The 24,307-nt window shown below is 69.1% G+C and overlaps 1 protein-coding gene across 5 annotated transcripts in view; it reads right to left on the bottom strand.

Annotated features, from left to right (window-relative positions):
* The window catches only part of IL11RA (interleukin 11 receptor subunit alpha), a 47,335-nt gene that overhangs the window by 13,110 nt on the left and 9,918 nt on the right, over nt 1–24,307 (bottom strand). Inside the window, exon 1 of one of the 5 annotated variants that reach the window (XM_089779481.1) lies at nt 3,638–3,731. The exons of 3 other annotated variants lie outside the window; for them this stretch is intronic. In XM_089779481.1, coding sequence (XP_089635607.1) covers nt 3,638–3,698 — 61 coding nt within the window. In that variant the 5' untranslated portion in view covers nt 3,699–3,731. Of the gene's footprint in view, nt 1–3,637; nt 3,732–24,307 lie in introns of those variants that run through there. One more of the 5 variants, XM_089779482.1, reaches the window with a different exon arrangement.

The raw sequence follows: 24,307 nt of genomic DNA, 5'->3' as shown, positions 1-24,307 counted from the left end.
GCTCCCTCTCCCCCTCCCCCCATCCCCCTTCCCCCTCCCCTTCCTCCCTCCCTCTCCCCTATGCTCCCCTCTCCCCCTCCTCCCGCTCCCCTCCACTCCCCCCTCCCCCTCCCCTTCCTCCCTCCCTCTCCCCTATGCTCCCCCTCCCCCCGCTCCCCTCCGCTCCCCCTCCCCCCTCCCTTCCTCCCTCCCTCTCCCCTATGCTCCCCCTCCCCCTCTCCCCTCTGCTCCCCTTCCCCTCCCCTTCCTCCCTCCCTCTCCCCATGCTCCCCCCTCCCCCCGCTCCCCTCCGCTCCCCCTCCCCCCTCCCCTTCCTCCCTCCCTCTCCCCTGCGCTCCCTCTCCCCCTCCCCCCGCTCCCCCTTCCCCCTCCCCCTTCCCTCCCTCCTATGCTCCCCCTCCCCCTCCTCCCGCTCCCCCTCCCGCTCCCCCTCCCCCCCCCTTCCTCCCTCCCTCTCCCCTGCGCTCCCTCTCCCCCTCCCCCCGCTCCCCCTTCCCCCTCCCCTTCCTCCCTCCCTCTCCCCTATGCTCCCCCTCCCCCTCCTCCCGCTCCCCTCCGCTCCCCCTCCCCCTCCCCTTCCTCCCTCCCTCTCCCCTGCGCTCCCCCTCGTCCTCCCCTCCGCTTCCCCCTTCCTCCCGCTCCCCTCCGCTCCCCCTCCCCCGCGCCCCTCCACTCCCCCCCTTCCTCCCGCTCCCCTCTGCTCCCCCCTTCCTCTCCGCTCCCCCTTCCTCTGTTCCCCTCTGCTCCCCCTTCCTCCCGCTCCCCTCCGCTCCCCCACCCCCTCTCCCGCACCCCTATGCTCCACCTCCCTCCCTCCGCTCCCCCTTCCTCCCGCTCCCCTCCGCCCCCCTTCCTCCCGCTCCCTCCGCTCCCCCACCCCCCTCTCCCGCGCCCCTCTGCTCCTCCTTCCCCTCCCCTCCGCTCCCCCTCCCCCCTCCTCCTGCGCCCCTCCGCTCTCCCCCCACTCCCCCTTCCTCCCGCTCCCCCTCCCCCTCCTCTTCCTCCCGCGCCCCTCCCCACTCCCCCTCCCCTCCACTCCCCCTTCCTCCCGCTCCCCTCCGCTCCCCCTCCCCCTCCCTCCCGCGCCCCTCCGCTCCCCCTCCCCCCTTCCTCCCACGCCCCTCCGCTCCCCCTTCTCCTCCCCTCCGCTTCCCCCTTCCTCCCGCTCCCCTCCGCTCCCCCCTCCCCCGCGCCCCTCCACCCCCCTTCCTCCCGCTCCCCTCCGCTCCCCCCTCTCCCGCGCCCCTCTGCTCCACCTCCCCCTCCCCCTCCCCTCTCCCCCTTCCTCCCGCTCCCCTCCGCTCCCCCTCCTCCTCTCCCCCCTTCCCTCCGCTCCCCCTGCCCCGGCGCCAATCTCCGCTCCCCCTCCTCCTCCCCTCCGCTTCCCCCTTCCTCCCTCTCCCCCTCCGCTCCCCCTCCCCCGCGCCCCTCCGCTCCCCCCTTCCTCCCGCTCCCCTCCGCTTCCCCTTCCTCCCGCTCCCCTCCGCTCCCCCACCCCCCTCTCCCGCGCCCCTCTGCTCCACCTCCCCCCCCCTCCGCTCCCCCTTCCTCCCGCTCCCCTCCACTCCCCCTCCCCCTGCGCCCCTCCGCTCTCCCTCCCTCCCCCTTCCTCCCGCTCCCCCTCCCCCTCTTCTTCCTCCCGTGCCCCTCCCTCCCCCTCCCCCTCCTTCCTTACGAGCCCCTCCGCTCTCCCTCCCCCTCTCCCCGCCCCCTCCGCTCCCCCTCCACTCCCCCCCCCCCCTTCCTCCCGCTCCCCTCCGCTCCCTCCTCCCCCCTTCCTCCTCGCTCCCTCCCCCTCCCCCTCCCTCCTCCCCTTCTTCCCGCTCCCCCTCCCCCCTTCCTCCCACGCTCCTCCGCTCCCGCTCTCCCTCCCCTCCGCTCTCCCCTCCCTCCCGCCTCCCCCTCCCGCTCCCCCTCCCCATCCCTCCTCCCCTTCCTCCCGCTCCCCTCCGCTCTCCCTCCCCCTTCCTCCCCGCTCCTCCGCTCCCGCTCTCCCTCCCCTCCGCTCCCCCCTTCCTCCCGCTCCCCTCCTCCCCCGCTCCCTCCTTCCTCTCGCGCCCCTCCGCTCCCCTCCTCCGCTCCCCGCTCCTCCTCCCCCGCTCCCCCTTCCCCCCTCCCTCCCCGTTCACCTCCCTCCCCCTCCTCTTTTTCCTGCTCCCTCCCCCTCCCTCTCTCTCTCCCGCTCCCCCTCCCCTTCCCCCGCCCCTCCCTCCCACTCCTCCCTCTTCCTCCTTTCTCCTTCCCTCCTGCTCCCCTCTGCTCCCCTTCCCCTCCCCCTCTGCCACGCCCCTCCGCTCCCGCTCTCCCTCCCCTCCGCTCCCCCCCTCCCCTCCCCTCGCTCCCCCTCCCCCTCCCTCCTCCCCTTCTTCCCGCTCCCCCTCCCCCCTTCCTCCCACGCTCCCCCGCTCCCGCTCTCCCTCCCCTCCGCTCTCCCCTCCCCCGCTCCCCTCCGCTCCCCCTCCCCATCCCTCCTCCCCTTCCTCCCGCTCCCCTCCCTCTCCCTCCCCCCCTTCCTCCCCGCTCTCAGCCGCTCTCCCTCCCCTCCGCTCCCCCTTCCTCCCGCTCCCCTCCTCTCTCCCTCCCCCTTCCTCCCGCCCCTCCGCTCTCCCTCCCCTCCCCTTCCTCTCGCGCCCCTCCCGCTCCTCCTCCCGCTCCCCCTCCGCTCCCCTCCGCTCCTCCTCCCCCGCTCCCCCCTTCCTCTCGCGCCCCTCCGCTCCTCCCCCGCTCCCCCTTCCTCCCACTCCCTCCCGTTCACCTCCCTCCCCCTCCTCTTTCCTGCTCCCCTCCCCCTCCCTCCTACTCTCTCCCGCTCCCCCTCCCCTTCCTGCCACCCCTCCCTCCCCACTCACCTCCCTCTTCCTTTCTCCCCTTCCCTCCCGCTCCCCTCTGCTCCCCGCCCCCCGCTCTTTCTCCCTTCCTCCCCGCCCTTCTGCTCCCTTGCTCCCACTCCCTTTCTTCCCACCCACCTGTCTCCCACTCCCTCCCCTCCCCCTTCCTCCCGCCCCTCCGTCCCCCCTTCCCTCTTCTGCGCCCCTCCACTCCCCCTTCCCCTCCCCTCCGCTCCCCCCTTCCTCGCGCTCCCCTCCGCTCCCGCTCCCTTCTGTCCCGCTCCTCCTCCCCCTCTCCCGCGCCCCTCCGCTCCCCCTTCCCCTCTCCTCAGCTCCCCCTTCCTCACGCTCCCCTCCGCTCCCTCTCCCCTTCCTCCCGCTCCCCTCCGCTCCCCCTCCCCTTCCTCCCGTGCCCCTCCGCTCCCCCTCCCATTCCGTGCCCCTCTGCTCCCCCTTCGTCCGCTCCCTCCCTTCCTCCCGCTCCCCTCTGTTCCCCCTCCCCTTCATCCCACTCCCCTCCGCTCCCCCTCCCCTTCCTCTTTTCCTGCTCCCCCCCCCGCCCCTCCCGCTCCTTCCTGCTCCCCCTCCCCTCCCTCCCACTCACCTCCCTCTTCCTCCTTTCTCCCCTTCCCTCCTGCTCCCCTCTGCTCCCCGCCCCCCGCTCCTTCTCCCCTTCCTCCCCACCCTTCTGCTCCCTTGCTCCCACTCCCTTTCTTCCCGCCCACCTGTCTCCCACTCCCTCCCCTCCCGCTTCCCCCGGCCCCTCCCCCTTCCTTTCCTCCCGCTCCCCTCTGCTCCCTCTCGCCCACCTTCCTCTCTCCAGCCTTCCCAGGCAGCGGCCGACACCAGGGCTGCAGCCAGAAGCACCATCACCCTGCTGTGGCCAGGGGTGGGGGGCACATCGGGAGAAAATACCCCGTCACTCTGGGCACAGGATCCCCTTGCCCAGCCCCTGCAGCCCAGACCTTCGCCCGCCAGCGCCGGCTCCACAGCCACCGGGCAGGACGGGGCTTCCCCGAGCCCCCTCCCTGCAGCAAACGGGGCCCGCTGAGCAGTACCCCGGGGCTCGGATCCCTCCGGTGGGAAGGAACCGAGGGCTGCAGGCAAATAGGCCCAGATGCACGGACACCCAGAGCCCTGTGCATGTATGTACACGCCCCACCCCCCAGAGCCCTGTGCATGTATGTACACGCCCCCCCACCCCCCAGAGCCCTGTGCATGTATGTACACACCCCCCACCCCCAGAGCCCTGTGCATGTATGTACACGCCCCCACCCCCCAGAGCCCTGTGCATGTATGTACACGCCCCCCACCCCTCCAGAGCTCTGTGCATGTATGTACACGCCCCCACCCCTCCAGGCTCTGTGTGTGTCCCCCCCCCCCCACCCCTCCAGAGCTCTGTGCATGTATGTACACGCCCCCACCCCTCCAGAGCCCTGTGCATGTATGTACACGCCCCCCACCCCCCCAGAGCCCTGTGCATGTATGTACACACACCCCCACGCCCCCAGAGCCCTGTGCATGTATGTACACACACACCCCAGAGCCCTGTGCAGGTACGTACGTATGCACACACACACACACACACACACAGAATCCTGTGTACAAATGCACACACACACACGCCTTATGTAGACACACCCAGAGCCCTGTGTACACACACCCCTTCAGCACAAAGACAAGGCTCACACATGGCCCTGCACACACCCCTGTCTAGCCCAGCCCCCAAGTCCCAGACTGGCCGAGCGGCTGAGCCAGGCGGCTGGCTGCCAGCTCAGGGGGCCCTTGCGCCCGTGGCAGGGGGCGGCCGAGCCTGGCCCAGGGCCTAGTGGTGTAGCCAGGATGGGTCAGGCAGGGGGGACCCCACTTTGGCCGGGCAGGCGACGAAGGGGCTGGGAGCGATGGGGCCGCCCTGGGGGCAGGGGAGGGAGAGATGCTCTGACAAGGGGCCCCATAGAACTGTGCACCCCACAGCCCCCCGCTCTGCCCCCTAACTGCTGCTTGCCCCACTCCGCCTGCTGGGTGCACCCACGGGGGAGCGGGGCTGGGGGCTTGCCCTGCAGAAGGTGGGGAGCCGGGTGGGGGGCCGGGCCCTGCCCACCCAGTGCTCCAGTGACAGGAGCAGTTCTAGGCCTGGGGGGCTTGCAAGCCCCGACCCTGCCCCCCGGCTGCAGCGCAGGGCGAGGGGAGCAGGACGAGCAGGGGAGCCGGGGGTGAGCGCCGAGGGAGCAGGGACCAGTCCCCGTGCCCTGGGAGAGCAGAGCCGGGGGGTGAGCGCCGAGGGAGGCAGGGGACCAGCCCCCATGCCCTGGGAGAGCAGAGCCGGGGGTGAGCGCCAAGGGAGCAGGGACCAGTCCCCGTGCCCTGGGAGAGCAGAGCCGGGGGTGAGCGCCGAGGGAGCAGGGACCAGTCCCCGTGCCCTGGGAGAGCAGAGCCGGGGGTGAGCGCCGGGGGAGCAGGGACCAGTCCCCGTGCCCTGGGAGAGCAGAGCCGGGGGTGAGCGCCGAGGGAGCAGGGGACCAGTCCCCGTGCCCTGGGAGAGCAGAGCCGGGGGTGAGCGCCAAGGGAGCAGGGACCAGTCCCGTGCCCTGGGAGAGCAGAGCCGGGGGTGAGCGCCGAGGGAGCAGGGACCAGTCCCCGTGCCCTGGGAGAGCAGAGCCGGGGTGAGCGCCAAGGGAGCAGGGACCAGTCCCCGTGCCCTGGGAGAGCAGAGCCGGGGGTGAGCGCCGAGGGAGCAGGGACCAGTCCCCGTGCCCTGGGAGAGCAGAGCCGGGGGTGAGCGCCGAGGGAGCAGGGACCAGTCCCCGTGCCCTGGGAGAGCAGAGCCGGGGGTGAGCGCCAAGGGGAGCAGGGACCAGTCCCCGTGCCCAGGGAGAGCAGAGCCGGGGGTGAGCGCCGGGGGAGCAGGGACCAGTCCCCGTGCCCAGGGAGAGCAGAGCCAGGGGTGAGCGCCGGGGGAGCAGGGACCAGTCCCCGTGCCCAGGGAGAGCAGAGCCGGGGGACGCTGGACCGCCGGGGCTCCGGAGCCGGGGGACGCTCGGACCGCCGGGGCTCCGGAGCCGGCGGACGCTCGGACCGCCGGGGCTCCGGAGCCGGCGGACGCTCGGACCGCCGGGGCTCCGGAGCCGGCGGACGCTCGGACCGCCGGGGCTCCGGAGCCGGCGGACGCTCGGACCGCTGGGGCTCCGGAGCCGGGGGACGCTCGGACCGTCGGGGCTCCGGAGCCGGGGGACTCTCGGACCGCCGGGGCTCCGGAGCCAGGCACTGGTCAGACGGCAGAGGCTCCGGAGCCGAATCCGTGAACGACATTCCCCGGAAGGGAACACCGTGGCGTGAACTCCCCTTTCACCTCCTCGTGCCACAGAGCCAGAGCTGCCCGGCCCGGGGGATGCTTCGCTTGGCAGGTTTGTGCGCCGTGTGTGTAACGTGCAAGCCAATCACGTCATTGGTTAATCGGCCAGTAAAAGCCTCCTGCCTGGTTACTCACTTCTGATACCTCAGGCCGCCCGGGCTAGGTTAACCCGAGCTGCATTAAGGAGCCTCTCGCAGCCCGCCGGGGACGCGGCTCCGCCAGGGCGCTAAGCGGCCGAGGTCGGTTTCCCAAGCCCGCACTGGTTAATCCTGGCCAGGTTCAGGGTCCCGGTACCCCACGGGCCGGCCCTCGCCGCCAGCACCTCCAAGGGGAGCAGCCCCGCAGCCACGGCCCGCTTGGCCTTGTCCGACTCCCAGGGGCTCGGCCCTGCCATGGGGCTCCGCGAGGGTGTCTGACTCTCCTCGACACGTGGGCGGGAGGGGCGCAAGGCGCCGTGCCGCGATTGGCGGCTCAAGCGTCTTGCCCGGCCCCCGTCTGCCGTGTGAGTCAGTGCTCGCTGCACACGGAACATGTGTGTTAGGAACATGTGGTCACGTGCGTTCAGCCAAGCCCGGCGAGAACACCCCGCTCTTCCCGCTGGCTGCCTCTCCCCCCACGGGGCGCATGGAGCCGGCTTGGAAGGAGGCGGCGTCTCTGGCAGGCCCTCTGGCCTGGCGTCAGGAGACGCGGGCTCCGTAGCCAGCTTGGCGGTGAGCTCCGACCTGGCCCCCGCCCGCCGGGCCCCCTTCTTGCCGCACGGCCATGCAGCCCCGAGCTGTTTTCGGAGCCGCTTGGGGAGGGAGACGAGGCCCCCGGGGCACCCTGCACCGGCCGCGGGGATCTCCCTGCCGCCAGCCGGGGTATGCCAAGGGCAAAGGTTGGTCGCCAGGAGGGCCGAGGCTGCACAAAAGCTGCAATGAATTAAAGTCTCTCTCTGGGACTTGGCGGGCGGCCGGGGCTGGCTTTTCGACAGCGGCCCGGGAAGAATGCAGGCGGCGCGGGGCCCATGACTCACGCATGCGCCGGGGGCCGGTCGCTGGCTGAGCGCGGGCGTATCTCTGGCCGGGGCCCGGCGCTCACTAGAAAACGGGATCCCTGCGCCAGGGCCCCTCCTGTTCAGCTCCGCACAAGCCGCTGCCTTGCGGGCCGGGGATATTTCGGGGCCAGGGGAGTGTAAATGCCGGGGCTGGGGTCTGCCCCGGAGTGGGACCCGCGGCGCCGGGCGCTGCACACGGAGCCGCCTCTGAAATCGGGGCTGTTTGTTCTCACGCGCAGGCTCCCAGACAGACGTGGGCTCCTCCCTGTCCCGACGTCCCAGCAGTCGGAGGATCAAACCCTCCCTCGGGCAGGACGGGCCCGGGGCCACGGGCGGGATGGAAGACGTGGCCCCTCCCCGAGTCGGGGCCGCGGTCCTGGCCCGGCAGCCGGCAGCGCGGGGGAGGGGCTGCGTTGGGGAAATTAAAAAAAGCTGCGAGCGACGGGTTTGTTTGACAGGGGAGGTTTCTGACTCTCTGGGGTGTCTGTCGGTCGGAGCCGCCTCGTCTGCTCCGCTGTGAGCGGGGGCGGGAGGGGAGCAGGGCTGCTCTGTGTGGTCCTGCAGCAGCCGGCACCAGGGCCTTCCCGCAGGCCTGCAGCGCCCGGAACGGGCGTCGTGTAGCGACACATCCCCAGGCAGTGACAACAGGCGCACCGCGGCACCGGCTCTGAGCCAAGTCGGCATCCCTGTCCGCTAGGCAGCTGGACTGTCAAAGGGGAGGAAGGGAAACTGAGGCACAGTGTCAGGCAGTGACCTGCCCAGTCACCCTGCAGGGAGGGGTGGGGCTGGGAGCAGAGTCCCTTGCTCGTGTCCCCCCCCGGCCCGATGAGGCAGTTCTCCCGTGGGGCAGGGTGCCGCCGGAGCCCCCCACGCCGAGGACACAGACTCCACGTTTCCGTCCCCGCCTCTCGGCCCAACAGGGAGCGAAGCGGCGACCTTCCCGACCCCGTCCGACTCAGACACGCCCAGGCAGCCTGGTCCAAGCGTGTGGGGGCGACGGACCTGCCGCTGTGCCCCCGCGTCAGGCTGGAACGCGGCCCCCAGGCACACACGCCGCGGCCCCCCCCGAAAACGGCGCGCTCTTGGCAACATTCCCACGCGGGCGGCGGGAAACCTCCGGGCCAGGCAGCAACGTCCCGCTCCCCCCCGGGGCTAGGCACGGGGCCGTCTGGAATAGACATGGAAAACCGACAGGCAGCTTGCTTGCAAAGGGCTGGCTGTTCGCACAGATTCCTGGGCTCAACCCGGGGGCGGGGTGGGGGGACGGCAGCTGGCGAGCCAGGCCCACGCACCCACACGGGACTGGGGCGTGGACCCACGTGGAATCCGCGGGCCAGTGGCGCCGACGCTCACAGTTACTAAGGGTATGTCTACACTACCCCGCTAGTTCGAACTAGCGGGGTAATGTATGCATACCGCACTTGCTAATGAAGCCCGGGATTTGAATTTCCCGGGCTTCATTAGCATAAGCGGGGAGCCGCCATTTTTAAATCCCCGCTGCTTCGAACCCCGTGTAGCGCGGCTACACGGGGCTCGAACTAGGTAGTTCGGACTAGGGTCCTATTCCGAACTACCGGTACTCCTCGTGAAACGAGGTGTACCGGCAGTTCGGAATAGGCACCCTAGTCCGAACTACCTAGTTCGAGCCCCGTGTAGCCGCGCTACACGGGGTTCGAAGCAGCGGGGATTTAAAAATGGCGGCTCCCCGCTTATGCTAATGAAGCCCGGGAAATTCAAATCCCGGGCTTCATTAGCAAGTGCGGTATGCATACATTACCCCGCTAGTTCGAACTAGCGGGGTAGTGTAGACATACCCTAAGGGATTTCGGGGGGGGGGGTCACATTTCCTTAATGCCGTGTAAACCTGGCGCAACATGTCTACACACCGGCGGCACCGGATCGGCAGCCGCGGGGCCGTGCCAGACGGCTAATGCCATTAATTCACCGCTCCCAGAGGCAGCCGGTCCGCTGCCGGACGCGTTCTGCCTCTGGGCTCGCAGCGGTGCAGGACGGCCGCACGTCCGGGCTCACGTGGGCACTCTGCCGGGCCCGGATTGGCTGGCAGCGGATGAGGCACCCGCTCTGCCCCCACCAGCTGGACCATGCCCCGGGCGTTGGCGATCACAGCAAGCGGGGCGAGAGGGAATCGGCAGGTTCCTGGCAGCACCGGGATGGCCGGGTTTCGGGGAGGTGTGAGCGGCCCCCTGCCGAGGGGTTAGGTCAGCCGACGTACCCGCAGCGAGGCCGCGCTCGCTATCCCAGGAAGCCTGGCCCGAGAGCCACCGGATTTACCCCAGCAGGACGCTCGAGGCTCTGCCAAGGGGAGGAGAAAACTCGCAGCCGGCTCTGTCCCAGCCTCTGGCCGGTGGGGCTGGGCTGGGCTGCTCCTGCCCCGGAGCACAGCAAGGCCGGGGGCTCGGCCGGACACCGGCTGCGGCTGGTTGTTGGATCGTGGGTTTGGTTTCCCACCCCCGGCGCTCAGCCCTCGCCGGGCAAGCGGGGCCAGCGCTGTCTGTCTCGCTCTCTGCTCCAATCGGGACGGGCGCCGAACCTGCCTTTTGCGCCGGGTTCCCGCTGCCCCGAGGGTGAGAAACGGGGCGGGTTTAGCAACCTTCGGCCTGTAGGGGGCGCCTCCAGGCACGGGGGCGCCCGTGTCCACGTTGTGTCTGGTTCCCGCCCCGGGGACGCGCCACTGCCCCCTCGGGGGGCTCCCGTGCTCTGGGCTGCCAAAAAGATTCCTCTGACAGGCGGCGAATTCCCGCGTGCCCGGGGACAAAACGGGCTCGGAGCACCCCGGGCGCGGGAGGAGAGCAGAACCGCCGCCCCGTTACTGAACCAAAGTAAGGGGCAGGACCAGGTCCCCCCGAGCAGGGTCTGCGCTGGCGGGGGGCAGGGAAAACGGCTCTGGACGCGGGGAAAAGCCAGGCCGGAGAAGCAGAGCGCAGGCTGGCAGGGCAGCGTGCTGAACGGAGCGAGCGGCTGTCGCAGGCTGGCAGGGCAGCGTGCTGAACGGAGCGAGCGGCTGTCGCAGGCTGGCGGGCACCGCTCGCCCCACGCGCGTCAGGCCGCGGCGGGAAGGGCTTGCGGCAAGTTACAAACAGGCGGCGTCACGTCTCTAGGAGGATCGTGGCAGCCGGCGGCCAGGCGCGCCCCCCCTCCCCCTGCAAAGGCAGCGCACGAACCCCCAGGGAGCTCCCCGAACCCCCCAGCACAGACCCAAGAAAAAGCAGAGGCTGCTAATAGCCGCGGGCAGCTTTGCGTGCCGCAGGACACCCAGCGCAGCAGCTCATCCAGGCGCGGGCGCGCATGGTGAAGGGCGCAGCCTGGACCCCGTGCCGATGGTGGACACAGACCCGCTGTTCCCAGCGGCTGCACAGAGCACCCCGGCCCCGCGCGAAGGCAAACGACGACCGCTCAGCAGGGACCTCAGGCAAGAAGAGCTGCACAGAACCCAGTGCCGGTGCCGTGGGGCGGAACTTTCCATCCCTCCTGAGTCCAGCGGGAGCCGCCCTGAGACCTCGGCCAGCAACAGGCCAGCGACAAGGGGCCCGCCAGCCGGCGCCGGGCGCCAAGCACGGAGCTACCGAAATCGGGTTAAACCCGACAGCTCGGCCCACCGAGCCGGGGCCCCAGAGGTGGGTGCTGGGGTGTGAGCCAAGGGGCTGTGAGGGGTCCCGCGTTTGCTCGGGCCGGGCACAATCCAACACGGCCAGAGCTAGCCGAGGGCCTGGGCCCTGTTAACGCTGCGAAGGGCCAATACTCGGCTGCCACGCCGCAAACGGGGCTTTGCTGTCACCTGGCGAGCCGCACAAACCACGACTCTGTCTACAGGTGCCCAGGCAGCCGCCCCAGGCTGGAGTGGCTACGAGCGGAGAGCAGGCGCCCGTCCGGCCAGACACCCTCCCCAGGAGGAGAAAGCAGGAGCCCATGGGGCTCTCCAGGGATCCACTTACGCACTTTAGGTGGAAGGCGCCTGGATGCCACGGGGATGGGCAGATGGACGTCCCTGGGGGCAGGCGCGGTGAAGTCCCATTGTGCGTGCGACCGTGCGCTGCCACCCAAAGGCGGCAGAGCCAGGGCCGGCGGGGCTGGAGAGATGAAGCCGGCTGGAGGCAGGCCCCCCCTCTCGATTTGCTCCAGCGATGACCTAGCTCTGCGCAGGGAGTCCCCGGCCTGGCTGCCGCAGGGGAACAATGGGACACTTTCTTTCCCCGCTCCGGGTTCCTCGGCAGCTAATTACAGAGCAGGCGGTGTCTGCTGCCCGGTGCCTCGGCCCCGACCGGGCTCCCCCCACCGCTGCAGGCGGGGCTGGCTCGCCTCGCTGGGCGTGGGAAGCCGGGCTCAGTGGCGTGCGGTGTCTTGGGAGGGTCGGCCGAGGGGAGTCCCCATCTTCCATCGCCTGGCGCCAGGGTGACGGCCTAGCCAGCTGCCCCTCCCATCCCAGCAGCCTCCACGCAGCGGGGCCAAGCAACTTCCGCCGCCGGCGCTCCCGGCTCCCTGCCAAAGCCAGCCAGCTGCGGGGCGGGACCCCAGCAGGGACAGGCTCCGGGCTGCTGGCAGGGGCAACACCAGGCGCTGGCGTGTCCGAGGCCAGATGGCCGGGAGCTGGCAGGACAGCAAAGCCCAGTGGGGTTTGCCCCAAGTTCCCCGTGTGGGCCCCGCAGCGGCTAGCCACGCTCACAGAGAGCTCGTGTCAGCGGGAGCCACGCTGGGCCACGGCTGAGCACACACCAGCGCCGGCCCTGCCCCCTTTTCTCACAAGCCTCGGAGCACGGCTGGTTTTCTTAACACGAACATAAGAACATCAGAACAGCCAGACTGGGTCCATCCGGCCCAGTGTCCTGTCGGCCGACCGCGGCCAGTGCCAGATGCCCCGAGGGAGTGAACAGAACACGGGAATCATCCCGTAATCCCACAGACAGAGGCCAGGGTCACCCTTCCTACCCAGCCTGGCTAATAGCCACTGATGGACCTAACCTCCAGGAATCTATCCAGCTCTTTTTTGAACCATGTTAAAGTCCTGGCCTTCACCACATCCTCCGGCGAGGAGTTCCACAGGTTGACTGTGCGCTGCGTGAACAAAAACTTCCTTTTGTTTGTTTTAAACCTGCTGCCTGTTCATTTCATTGGGTGACCCCTAGTTCTTATGTTATGGGCAGAGCTTGACAAATCACTGAATGTACTTGCCACAGGTGAGTCGATTTCAGCCGGTCGCTGGTGGCGTGCACATGCGCAGTGCGGGGCTGGCGAGTAGGTTTCGCCGCCATTTGTCAAGCCCTGGTTATGGGAATAAGTAAATAACTTTTCCTTGTTCACTTCTTCACGCCAGCTATGGTTTTATAGACCTCTCAGATGCCCCTGTAGTCTCCTCTTTTCTAAGCTGAAAAGTCCCCGTCTTTTTTCTCTCTCTTCATATGGGACCCGTTCCAAACCCCTCCTCAGTTCTGTTGCCCTTTTCTGAACCTTTTCCCTTGCCGATATATCGGTTTTGAGATGAGGCGACCACATCTGTCTGCAGGATTCCAGATGTGGGCGTGCCGTGGTTTCGTACCGAGGCAATACGATCGTCTGTCTGAGTCTCTCTCCTTTTCTTACCGATCCCTAACATGCTGTTTGCTTTCGACGGCCCCACCTCCCCGAGTCATGGGATTCCAGGGACTCTCGGCTCGCTCAGCAAAGCGGGAAGCGTCCAGCCCTCCTGGCTGCCGAAAGCCGCTTGGACGTGTGAGCCCGAAACCCGTGAAGCCCAGACCCCCCGCGGGCTGCTGGAGGAACAAAACGCTGGTGATTTTCCGAGCCCGTCTCGTGATTGCTGGGAGGCCTGACTCAGGCGTTTGGCTGGCGCGGGTTGGGGACTCGCTGCCGATCCCAGCTGATCCCGGGGGGGCCCCTGAACCAGCCAAAGGCAGGCACGGTCGCCATCCAACCTACGTGAGTCCAGGGGCCTGGCTTCTGCCCCGGTGCCACGCAGCGCCCCCTGCAGGCCGTGGCAGTACCCTCCCCCGGGACGCCCCGAGGACAGGAGACTGGAACCTAGCATCTGAACTCTACCCGGCGGCTCATCTGCTACCTCCCTGCCTCCCTACCAAACTGAAGACTGGACCCTCAAACCCCAGATGCCTTGGGGGGTCCGGAACCAGCCAGAGCCCCATAACGCCCAGAAAGATGGGCCGGACCCGTCTCCTGCCTTTGGCCGGCCAGTTGGCACCCGCTGCCCCATCCCCCGGCCAGTAACCCACCCCCTCAGGGTTTGTGCTTGTTCGGTCGCCTGCCGCGCCAACGAAACGAGACACACACGTGTTGTGTGCCGTGCCCTGCAGCGGCCTGGCAAAGAGAGGGCGAGATTCCTGGGGCAGGGGCCCGGCTCGGGCCAACTTTCCACTGAGCGGAGGGCTCTGTGCTGGGGGGTGTGGCGCTTTCTGATGCTCTGCTTCAAACCCCAGGGAGATGCGGGCAGGGAGGGGGGAGAGACTCGGGGACGGTCGCTGCCAGCCGTGCCGAGTGGCTTCCGAAGCTCCCCACTCCCGCAGCTCCCCGGGGGGGGGGGGGGCAGACCCAGCGAAGGACGGCACGGCAGCCAAGGGGCTTGGCAGCTTTGCCCCCCCCGGGCCGCCCGCCCGCCTGCAAACGCAGCGTCAGCCAGCCTGGGTGCTTGGCCCTGCCGTGCCACGGCAGGGGAGCCAGGTGGTGCCACACGCCAGGCGACGGCGCACACGCTCTAACGAGCCTGAATGGGCCATCAGCCCCCGGGGGGCGGAAATGCACCCGGGCGCCTGCGTCCCCCTCCCTCCCCAGTCTGGGCCACGCCAGGAAAGTCCCCGTGGCTGCTTCTATGGCAGAGCGGTTCCCCCAGTCTCCGCCCCACCCCCCACGACCCAGGACGTAGCTCAGACGGCCCCACAGCACCACGGGAGCAAGCTAGAGCCACTGCGCCCCTCTCCGGGGCCTGCCCGGCCCCACGGCTGCAAAACCCTTCCCCTGGCCGGGCTGGGGGCCTGCCCTGCTGGCTCTGGGGACGAGACCTGCCAGTGCCAACGAGGCAGTCGCCTGGCCCTAGGGGCACACCGAGAGGGGCGGGGGTGCTCCCTCAGAGAGCCGCGTGGGACCAGAGCCAGCCCGGTCTGAGATGCGAGGACACAGACCGGCACCGCACCGGAGGCGGGGGGGGGGCGTACGGCACGGTCTGGCTGCGGGCGGGCGGTGGGCCGGACCCCTGCGGCTCCCCGGGCCGTCGACGCTCCAAGTCGGATATCCCTCCCCGCTGCAGAGCTCCGCGCGGACTGACCGGCTCCCACCCTACCCGCGTTCCCCCAGCGGGGCCCAGGGAGAACACAGGAGGGGCCACCCCCAGCCGTGGCCCGGCGTCCCAGCATGCCTTGCGCCCACGGCTTTCGAACCCCAAAAGGCTGCAGGCGGGGGGAGACTCTTCCGCCTCCGCGCTGCCTTTGCCCTGCCTGGCCCAGCGCTCACGCTCCCCCAGCCACCGGAGGCAACTCAATCCAGAGACACCCCGGCCCTGCCCCGGCCTGGGGGCTCCTGCTGGTACCCAGCCCTTCCCTGCCTGCTCCCCGGGGACTCGGGCAGAGTTTCTTAAGCTGTGTTCCCTGGCACGCCGATGTGCCGCGAGGCAGTCGGAGGTGTGCCGCGGAGAGCAACACAATTCAAAGTGGCCACTCTTAAAGGAGCAGGCCACCTCCCCTCCCGACCTTTTTTTTTTCCCCGTCTCAACAAAAAAGCCTTGCTGTTCCTCGTTAAAATAAAAAAGGATTGTTTGGTGCGCCTCCGTCTTAAAAAGTTTAAGAAACACTGGACTAAGGCCAGACGGGACCAAGGCAACGGCTGGGCAGGTCCCATAGGCCAGGCCAGGGGCACTGGCGCCCCTCGGAGCGGCCCCATCCCCCCAGTGCCCCTCGGAGCGGCCCCATCCCCCCAGTGCCCCTCGGAGCGGCCCCATCCCCCCAGTGCCCCTCAGAGCGGCCCCATCCCCTGCCCCTCGGAGCGGCCCCATCCCCCCAGTGCCCCTCGGAGCGGCCCCATCCCCCCAGTGCCCCTCAGAGCGGCCCCATCCTCCCGGCGCCCCTCGGAGCGGCCCCATCCCCTGCCCCTCGGAGCGGCCCCATCCCCCCAGTGCCCCTCGGAGCGGCCCCATCCCCCCAGTGCCCCTCAGAGCGGCCCCATCCCCCCAGTGCCCCTCGGAGCGGCCCCATCCTCCCAGTGCCCCTCGGAGCGGCCCCATCCCCCCAGTGCCCCTCGGAGCGGCCCCATCCCCCCAGTGCCCCTCGGACCGGCCCCATCCCCCCAGTGCCCCTCGGACCGGCCCCATCCCCCCAGTGCCCCTCGGAGCGGCCCCATCCCCCCAGTGCCCCTCGGAGCGGCCCCATCCCCCCAGTGCCCCTCGGACCGGCCCCATCCCCCCACATCTCACTCGTGAAAGCGCCTGCAATTTCCCTGCCTGCTGCCACTTGAAAGCCCAGCTGGGTATGTCCTGTCCTGAGGGCAGGCGCCAGCCGCCATCCCGGTGAGGGACACTCGGCGACCAGGTCGGCCGCCCGCAGGGTGTGCCCGAGTGCAGGACCGGCCGCCTGGATGGCACGTTGCACCGTGCCCTGCCGACGTGCACCAGCAGCGCACGGTGACCGAGCCAGCCCGGGGTGCCCACCGCTCCTCCCCCAGCCAGGTGCGCCTGGCAGAGCCCCCTCAGGGTCTGTCGGCCCCACGCTCCCGCAAGCCGCCTGCCCCATGGGCCCTGCTGAAGCGTGGCCGGCTCACGCCAGCCCCCCACGCTGCTGGGTCACGGGAGGGGACAAGGTTCGTGGTCACCACCGGGGCCAGGTTCCCAAATCAGCTACGGCACCACAGCGCTACACCGGAGTGACTCCGGATTGGCCCCGGGGAGAGCAGCACGTGCCCCAGCACTCCGCCGCCGGGCCCCCGAGGCGAGACGCAGCCGGCACGGAGGAGGCCAATCCGGCCGGCTCGGGGGGGCAGGCAGAATTAGAAGACCACAGACGGGAGCAGGGGACAAATGTCACCGCAGCCAGATTAACGAGCGCCCCGGGGATGGGGAAAGCTAACGAGCCGGGGCGGGCCGGGCTCCTGGCGGGCACGGAGCAGGCGCTGGCTGGACTCTGAGGGAAGGCAGAGCGCTGGAGCCCGGCTCCGGCACAGAGCCCCACAGCGCAGGCGTGAGCGCGGCCCGGCTGGCGTTTACACAGCGCCGCCCGCTCCGGGCCTCCCTCGCTCGCTCTCCGGACCCCCGGCCCTGCTGCCCCCCACACACACGGAGCTGCAGAGCGCGGCTGCTCCCCACCCTGCGGCGCCCCGTCCCCTCACCCCACGTGGGCCGGGCAGCCGGGAACCGAGCACGCAGGGCCCTGGGCCCACTCGGACAGCGATGCGCTCCAAGGAGACGGCTGCAGTCACTCCGTGGACTCAGCTGGGTAGACCCCAATCACCCCCGGCCGACCCGGTTCCGGTCACCCCGAGCCGAACCCAGAAACCCCCCCGGCCGAGCCGGTTCCGGTCTCCCCAAGCCGAACCCAGAAACCCCCCCGGCCGACCCGGTTCCGGTCTCTCCGAGCCGAACCTAGAACCCCCCTGGCCGACCCAGTTCCGGTCACCCTGAGCCGAACCCAGAACCACCCCCAGCCAACCCGGTTCCGGTCACCCTGAGCCGAAACCAGAACCACCCCCGGCCAACCCGGTTCCGGTCTCTCCGAGCCGAACCCAGAACCACCCCCAGCCAACCCGGTTCCGGTCACCCTGAGCCGAAACCAGAACCCCCCCGGCCGACCCGGTTCCGGTCTCCCCAAGCCGAAACCAGAACCCCCCCGGCCGACCCGGTTCCGGTCTCCCCAAGCCGAAACCAGAACCACCCCGGCCGACCCGGTTCCGGTCACCCTGAGCCGAACCCAGAACCACCCCGGCCGACCCGGTTCCGGTCTCCTCGAGCCGAAACCAGAACCACCCCGGCCGACCCGGTTCCGGTCTCCTCGAGCCGAAACCAGAACCACCCCGGCCGACCCGGTTCCGGTCACCCCGAGCCAAAACCAGAACCACCCCGGCCGACCCGGTTCCGGTCACCCCGAGCCGAACCCAGAACCCCCCCGGCCGACCTGGTTCCGGTCTCCCCAAGCTGAACTCAGAACCCCCCCCGGCCGACCCGGTTCCGGTCACCTCTAGCTGAACCCAGAACCCCCCCGGCCGACCCGGTTCCGGTCACCTCTAGCTGAACCCAGAACCGCCCCAGCTGTGGGTTCTGGTCCCCCCCGGCATACCCAGTGCTGCCCGCCAGCCCGGTTCCGGCGGCCCTGGTTACGTGAAGCTGCCGGGCGGCCCGGCCCCACTCAGACCCAGCGCGCTGCCGGGCGGCCCGGCCTCGGGAGCAGCCGCTAACGGACTCCGGCTGCAAAGTCCCTCCCCCCTCCCCGCTCGCCCCCCACCCTACCTTCACCGCCGGCTGCCCCCGCCACGGCCGCTGCTCCCCATGGCGGCCCGGGGAACCGCCACGGCCCCGCTGGACACAAGCGCGCTCCTGCCCCTGCCTGCTGCAGGCTCGCGGCGCACACCGGCAGGGCCCCCCTCCGGCGCCCCCGCCCCCGGCCCCAGCGCCGCGCGCTTCCCAGAGGTAACCCGAGGCGCTGGCAGCGCCGAACGCCAGGGCTCTGGAGCGGCTGGCAGCCAAGCCCGGAGCCGCTGCCAGCTGGGAACCGTTCTGGCTGTAAAACGCCTCCTTCCCTCCCCCGCCCGCCCCCCGGCCCCCAGCCACGGCCGCACGCTCCAGAAAGGCCTAAAAATAATCTGCCAGCAAGGAGCGGCTCCCGCAGGGCAGGAGCAGCCGCCGGTCGCCAGGCGGAGGGGCCCCCGGCCGGCTGGGCTCGGGGCTCTCTGCCAGCCGGGGGGCCCAGGGCCACGGAGTGGGGGAAGGGGCCGGTCCAGCAGTACAACCCCCCCCCCCCCCGCCCGGGGATCCACACAGCCCGACTCCGGGGGTGGGCTGGGCCCCTCGGGGCCTCTCCCCTCCCCAACCTCTAGCGCCCCAGGGCCGGGGAGAGGACTGCCCTGCTGACAGGAGCAATGCCGCCCGGCAACCCCAACCCGAGAGGGGTCCAAACCGGAGGGGAGCCAGGCCCCCGGCCCTGCCACGAGCTGGCCTGCTCCGTGGCACCTCTCAGCATCTGCCGAGGTTGCCCACCGGGCGCAGCCAGGCCTGGGGACGAGGGGTTCCGGTCGCCCACAGGCTGAGGGCGGGCACTGCCCGGCCATGGCAAACTGGGGACTGCCCGGAGCCGCCGTGGGGCTGGCGAGGGGGCTCACGGCCCCAGCAGGGTGCCAGGGCAGGAGGAATCCCTGCCAATTCCTCAGCCGCCTGGGAGCACTGAGCCACATATGAGCCCCACCACTCTGCCCCGGGGGACGCCCCGGATCCGGGGGCCGGCGAGTCCCCTCTGTCCCTCGCCTGCCCACTCACCGCCCTCCCCCCAGCCGGCAGGGGAGAGGGAGCCCTGCTTCCTGGCACGCGGCCTCCGCTCCCTTCCAAGCACAAAAGCCCCTGGGCCAGCCAAACGCTGCAGCGAGCCGGCTCCAACCCAAACAGCGTCATTCCGGCTGCCGTCAGGTGCTGGGGCCCCGGGGAGTCTGCGGCCGCAATCCACCGCCCCTCCCTTTCCAGACAAAGCCCCTGCAGGTGCCAGGGGACCCCCTCAACACTGCTTCACCCAGCGGGGGGCCGGCCAGCTGCACCCCCTAGTAAATGATCAGGTGACAGGGGAAACAGGGAGGGGGCAAAAGCCGCAGATGATTCAAAACTGCCCAAGAGCGGGAAGTCCCAGGCAGACTGCAAAGAGCTTCCAAAGGGCCCACAACAGCAGGGTCCCAGGCCACAGGACGGTGGATAAATCCCAAGTCACGCCCATGGGAAAACCTCGTCCCCGCGATCGCACCCAGCTGGGACCACGCCAGCGAGATCGGAGCCGCTGCGGGTAGTTCTCGGCAAACACCCCTCCGTGGGCCGCGGCAGCCAACACAGCTACCCGCATGCTGGGACTCAGCAAGAAAGGGACAGAGAAGAAGCCAGGGAAGAGCTTAGAAAACCAGGCGGCGCCCACGGCTTGGATCCTGCAGACGCGGCCTCATCTCAACAAAGATCCATTGGCATTTGGAGAGGGTTCAGAAAAGGCGACAAAACTGAGGAGGGGTTTGGAACGGGTCCCCTAGGAAGAGATTAAAGCGACTGGGAGTTTTCAGCGTAGAAAAGAGGAGACTGAGGGGGATAGGCCAGAGGTCTCTGAAGCCAGGACGGGCGTGGAGAATGTAAATAGGGACGTGTTATCTACCCCTTCTCAGAACACAACCACCAAGGGGCCCCGGATGAAATTAACAGGCAGCAGGTTTTCAACAAACCAAAGGGCAGGACGTCGGCCTTGCCAGAGGATGTGAAGGCCACTCTTATCGCAGGCTTCAGAAAAAGCTAGATCCATTCAAGGACGGGTCATTCAATGACCATTAGCTGGGAGGGTGCCCTGTGCTCCCCGTAAGCTGGGCACTTTGTGCGGCTGGCTGCTCAGGAGAGATTCAGATGCTGAGTTTTGTTTCTCCTGGTGGTGCACATGCACACATGCCTCAGCGCATGCAACAACATTTATTCCGCACACGGATGGGACCGATCAGAACGAACACCGATGGCGTCCCTAGCCTCGGTCGGAAGCTGGGAATGGGCGATCGGGGAGGGATCACGAGATGATTCCCTGTTGTGTTTACTCCCTCTGGGGCACCCAGCACTGGCCACTGTGGGCAGACAGGACACTGGGCTAGCAGGCCGTTGGTCTGGCCCAGCCTGGCCGCGTGACACGGCTCCGCAGGCTGTAGGAGGGTGGCCGGGTGGCCAGAAGTGACAGCCCGGGCCTGATCCTGCCGGGCACGCTGTGAGGGGTGGTGTGCGCTAGGCCATGGCCCCCCAGCGCTGGCCTGGCCCCGGGGAACCGCACCCCTGCAGGCGGGTCTCACCCTCCACGTACCGGGGGGGGGGCAGACTCTGTCAGCCAGATCGGGGGGGGGCCAGCACCAACCAATCACCCGCTGGGCAGATGTAGGGCCTGGCCCGACCCTGCAGGCGCCCCCAAACCCGGTGACCTCAGTGGGGGCAGCCTCACGCTCTGTCTGCACTCGTGGCCAAGCTGGGTCCTCGGCCCAGCCGTCCCTGCCCGCGGCCAGAGGCCTAGGCATGGGCCCAGCCGGCAGGGCGCCTGTGCCAACCTCCGAACTGCCAGGGCCCCTCCCGGGGCGGGGGCTCAGAGGAGGAGATGGGCGCCCACCGTGGCAGGATCCGCTGACCCCGGGCGCAGGGCCCTGCCCCCCATCCGCCTGTCTGCGCTGTGCAGCCCTCGGGTCCCTGGGCCTCCTTTGTCCTTGCTCGTTAGCAGGAGGCAGGGAGGCGAAGTTGCGGGAGCTACTCCACCCCACGGCTGCATTGCATGACGTCTCCGGCGCGGCCCCACCCCGACCCAGCCGTGCCGCCCCGGAGCGAGGCACAGGAAGCTGACGGGAGGTAGGGGGCACAGAGGGAGACCACGCTGCGCCCGGGGCCCTCTCTATATTTGGTCAGAAAACCTCTGACGGGCCCCGATGGCAAACGCGCGGTTCCACAAGACAGGAAACAACGCTGTGTCCCATTTCTGTGGGCGGGGCCGTTCCCATGCTCCCAGGGAGACACGGAGGGCTCCCATAAGCTGGGCACTTGTGCGGCTACTCAGGAGATTCAGTTTCTGCCTGGCTGATCAGCAGAGCGCCCACAGCTAGGTTTTATTTCTACTGGTGGTGCACATCCACACATGCCTCTGTGCAAGTAATAAAATTTATTCCGCACACAAAGGGACAAATACAGGGAACGATGATGAAGTGGTATCTTATTGGCCCTGCTTCTGCTGGGCAGAGCGCCAAGCACTGGAATTAGACAGAGCTCTCCTTCGGCCCTGGGAACGGAGGAAAGGGACGCGGCACGCCTGGGGGAACGGCTTGTTCCCTGTACGTAGCGAACCCAGATTACAAGGCACCATTCACCGGAAGCTGCTAGTGAACGGCTCAGTTCCCAGAGCCGAGGAAGACCTGCGCGTCAGCCGAGCGTTGCTCTCTCTCCCCGGCAGATCGTGGCCCAGGATAGCTTTTTCCCTCCCGCCCCCCCTTTGCCTCTCTACAGTCCGCGGCAGGAAGCCTCTCTATTGTCGGCGTAGAAATGAACTGGTTGATTTTGCACCACACTGGGCTGTTTCACAACCCATCGCGTAACCGCACAGAATCCCAGGGTTGGAAGAGACCTCAGGAGGTCACCGAGTCCAACTGTGTAAAACCACAACGGTTTAAAACATGGAAACGAAAAGGGAACATTTTGAGCGACCCAACACTATTTTGTGATTGTTTGCTATTAGAAAAGTGTTCATGTTTTCACGTTTCGCTCCCATTCCAAAGCCGAGTTTCAAAAGCTCTTCACCCTCCCCAGACGGTGTTTCTGGTCTCTGCCCAGCTAAGCAACAAAAATCGGGGTCCCTACGCTGTGTGCAACAGCCACAATTGCTACAGAAACCTTCTCGCACACCGGGGCAGCCGGGCTGGAAACCGGCTCTAAGCTCCTGTTGTGGCTAGAGAGACAGGCCGTTAGCACTGGTGCTAAAGGAGCGTATCTGTAGCTAGCAGCAGTAGCGGGTCCTTTATCCCCCCCCCGTAGAGTCTCACACTCAGCCCCACATACAACTCTCTCAGCCCACCGCCAGCGGCCGGCTGTAATGTGGTGTAAGTGCACAACTCCCGCCGGAAGGACGCAGGCATTTTATAGCTCCAGCCCCGCTCGACCCCAAGCTCCCCATGGGAGCTGGGGGCTCCGGTCTGAGACCACCAGGCCCTCAGACAGGCCGGGCGAGAACAGGCCGGCGGTGGAGGACCGGCCCCGGCTCACCACCTGCTCTGGAAGTTGTACGGCCAGTTAGCGCTCCGGCAGAGCCTGCACTCACCAGCTGGAAGAGCTGTTCCCATGAGGGCCCATGGGCCATATTCCAGCACCGGACCGGCCCGGCCAGTGAGGGGGCAGGAGACACCCTTGCCCAGTAGGGGGTAGCACTGCATGGGCACACCACGGCCCCGATCCTGCAATGAGACCCGAGTGAGATGGGCGAAGCCAGACCCCCGGGCTACGTTCCCTTTGCACCCGCCTCTTCGCTCCGGGTAGGGCCGGCATGCAAAGCTTGGCACCCCCGCCCACGTGCATGAAGAGTACCCGGCAGCAGACAACACCCCCGCAGCGCCACAGGCCGCTCCCAGCTGAGACGCCGCCTCCCCCTTCTCCAGGCGCCCACCGCCGCAGGGGTCCACAGGCCTGACTGCCTCCCGCCAGCCAGACACGCTGCAGGCTGGGGAAACCGAGGCACGGAGCGCCTCTGTGACTTGCCCACAGGGAGCCAGCGCCGGAGCAGGCACTGACTCATGGATCACAGTGGTAGTAAACGGCTCGCCAAGCCCCGAACGTCTCGGTGCCGCAGCAGGCACGGCTGGCGCCCCGGCAGGGCCCCTGCCTCAGCAGCTCGGCCGCCGCAAGCACGTGGCAATGAAAACCAGACCGCTGGCTCCCAGGCCCGGCCCCTCACGCAGCTCCCTTTCCTGCGGGGCCCTGACGCCCAGCCTATCCGTGGGGCCGGCCCCGTAACGCCCCGGTGGCCGAGAGCCGACCGAGCCACCTGTGTGCAGGGACCAGGAGACCGGCCCCAGGTACCGGGGGGCCAAGGACGTTCCCACCCCTCGCTCGCCGAGCCCCATGGCAGGTGTGGGGGCACGGACCCGCCCAATGGGAAAGCAGGGCCGGCCCCCGCCTCCGGCACGACCCACACGTGGCTCCGCACCGTCCTGGCAGGCGCCCAGCCGGGTTCTGCCGCAGCCTCTGGCCCCCCTCGCACAGAGGGCCCTTCACGGGGCGCACACGGCTGCTGAGGTGGCGCTCGGAGCAGCCCCCCGCCCTGCCGAAGGAGGCCAGATGCCGAGCCGGGCGGGGGGGGGGGGGGGGCGGTCAGGAAAACAAGCCTCCCTCAGGTGCGTTTGCCTTGGCCGCAGCTCAACGCGGAGCAATTAGGGCTCCAGAAAACAGCCGTTAAAAATCTGGGAGAAAAATCCCATTCTCCCCCGCGGGGCCTGGGGCTCGGCCGAGGGTTCCTGTCGGGCGGGGCGGGGGCTGTAAAAGGGAAGCCTTGTTTCGGAGCCACCGCTCAGCACGCCGGCACCTGGGCTGGGGGGGGCCACGGGGGGAGGAGGGGCCCTGCCTGGACACATTCGTAGCAGCTCCCCTTCAGAGCAACGGGGACCCGTCCCTGGCCCCACGGCAGCCCGCTGGGGAGGGGGTGTGGGGCCGGGACGGGAGGAGATTCGACTCGCACCTGCCCACAGCTGCACGCTCGTTCCCCCCCCAGACAGATTACAAACTAGTGCGCTGGGCCCCCACTTCTCCCTCCCCGCAGACCCCCCAACGCCGGCCCCGTCTCAAACCACAGCTGGAAAGGGGGGGTCTGGCGGGGGCCCGCAGGGAGGGGCCTCAGCCCCACGCTGACACGTTTCTAGCAGAGCCCCCCGGCTGCCCTCCCTCAGCTCTCACCACTAGGCGCAGACCCGAAGTAAGGGGCTGTCTCCTCTGCCCGGCCCAGAGGTCCCCACGGCGCCTTGCCCCGTTAGCCGGGCAGGGAGGGAGAATTCGGGGGCCCGTGCACCGTCCGGGGGTGCTGCTGTCCCATCGGGGGCCCCGCAGCAGCCGGGTCTCCCCGCCAGCCGGCTTCCCGCTCAGGCGCCAGGTTCGGGTGTGAAACCAAGGAGGCTGCAGCAGGACGGGCGCTCGGCCGCCCGGGGGCCTCCCTTCCTCCGGCTGCGGGCCCGGGGAGCCCGGCGGGCAAGGCCCCGAGGGGGAGCCCGGCTAGGGACGCGCTCAGGAAGGGGAACTGAACCCGGAGCGGCGCTCGACACAGGCCCCTGCACAGCCCGGCCGGGGGGGCTGTTCTCTCCCATCTAACCGGCCACGGCTGAAAACCCCTTTGCGAGGGGCCCACAGGAATGGGGCCCCCGGCC

The sequence above is a fragment of the Pelodiscus sinensis genome, chromosome 6 (assembly GCF_052426305.1).
Source record: "Pelodiscus sinensis isolate ZL-2025 chromosome 6, ASM5242630v1, whole genome shotgun sequence".
In the NCBI taxonomy this organism is placed as follows: Eukaryota; Metazoa; Chordata; order Testudines; family Trionychidae; genus Pelodiscus; species Pelodiscus sinensis.
This window is presented reverse-complemented; position numbering and strand designations above follow the sequence as displayed.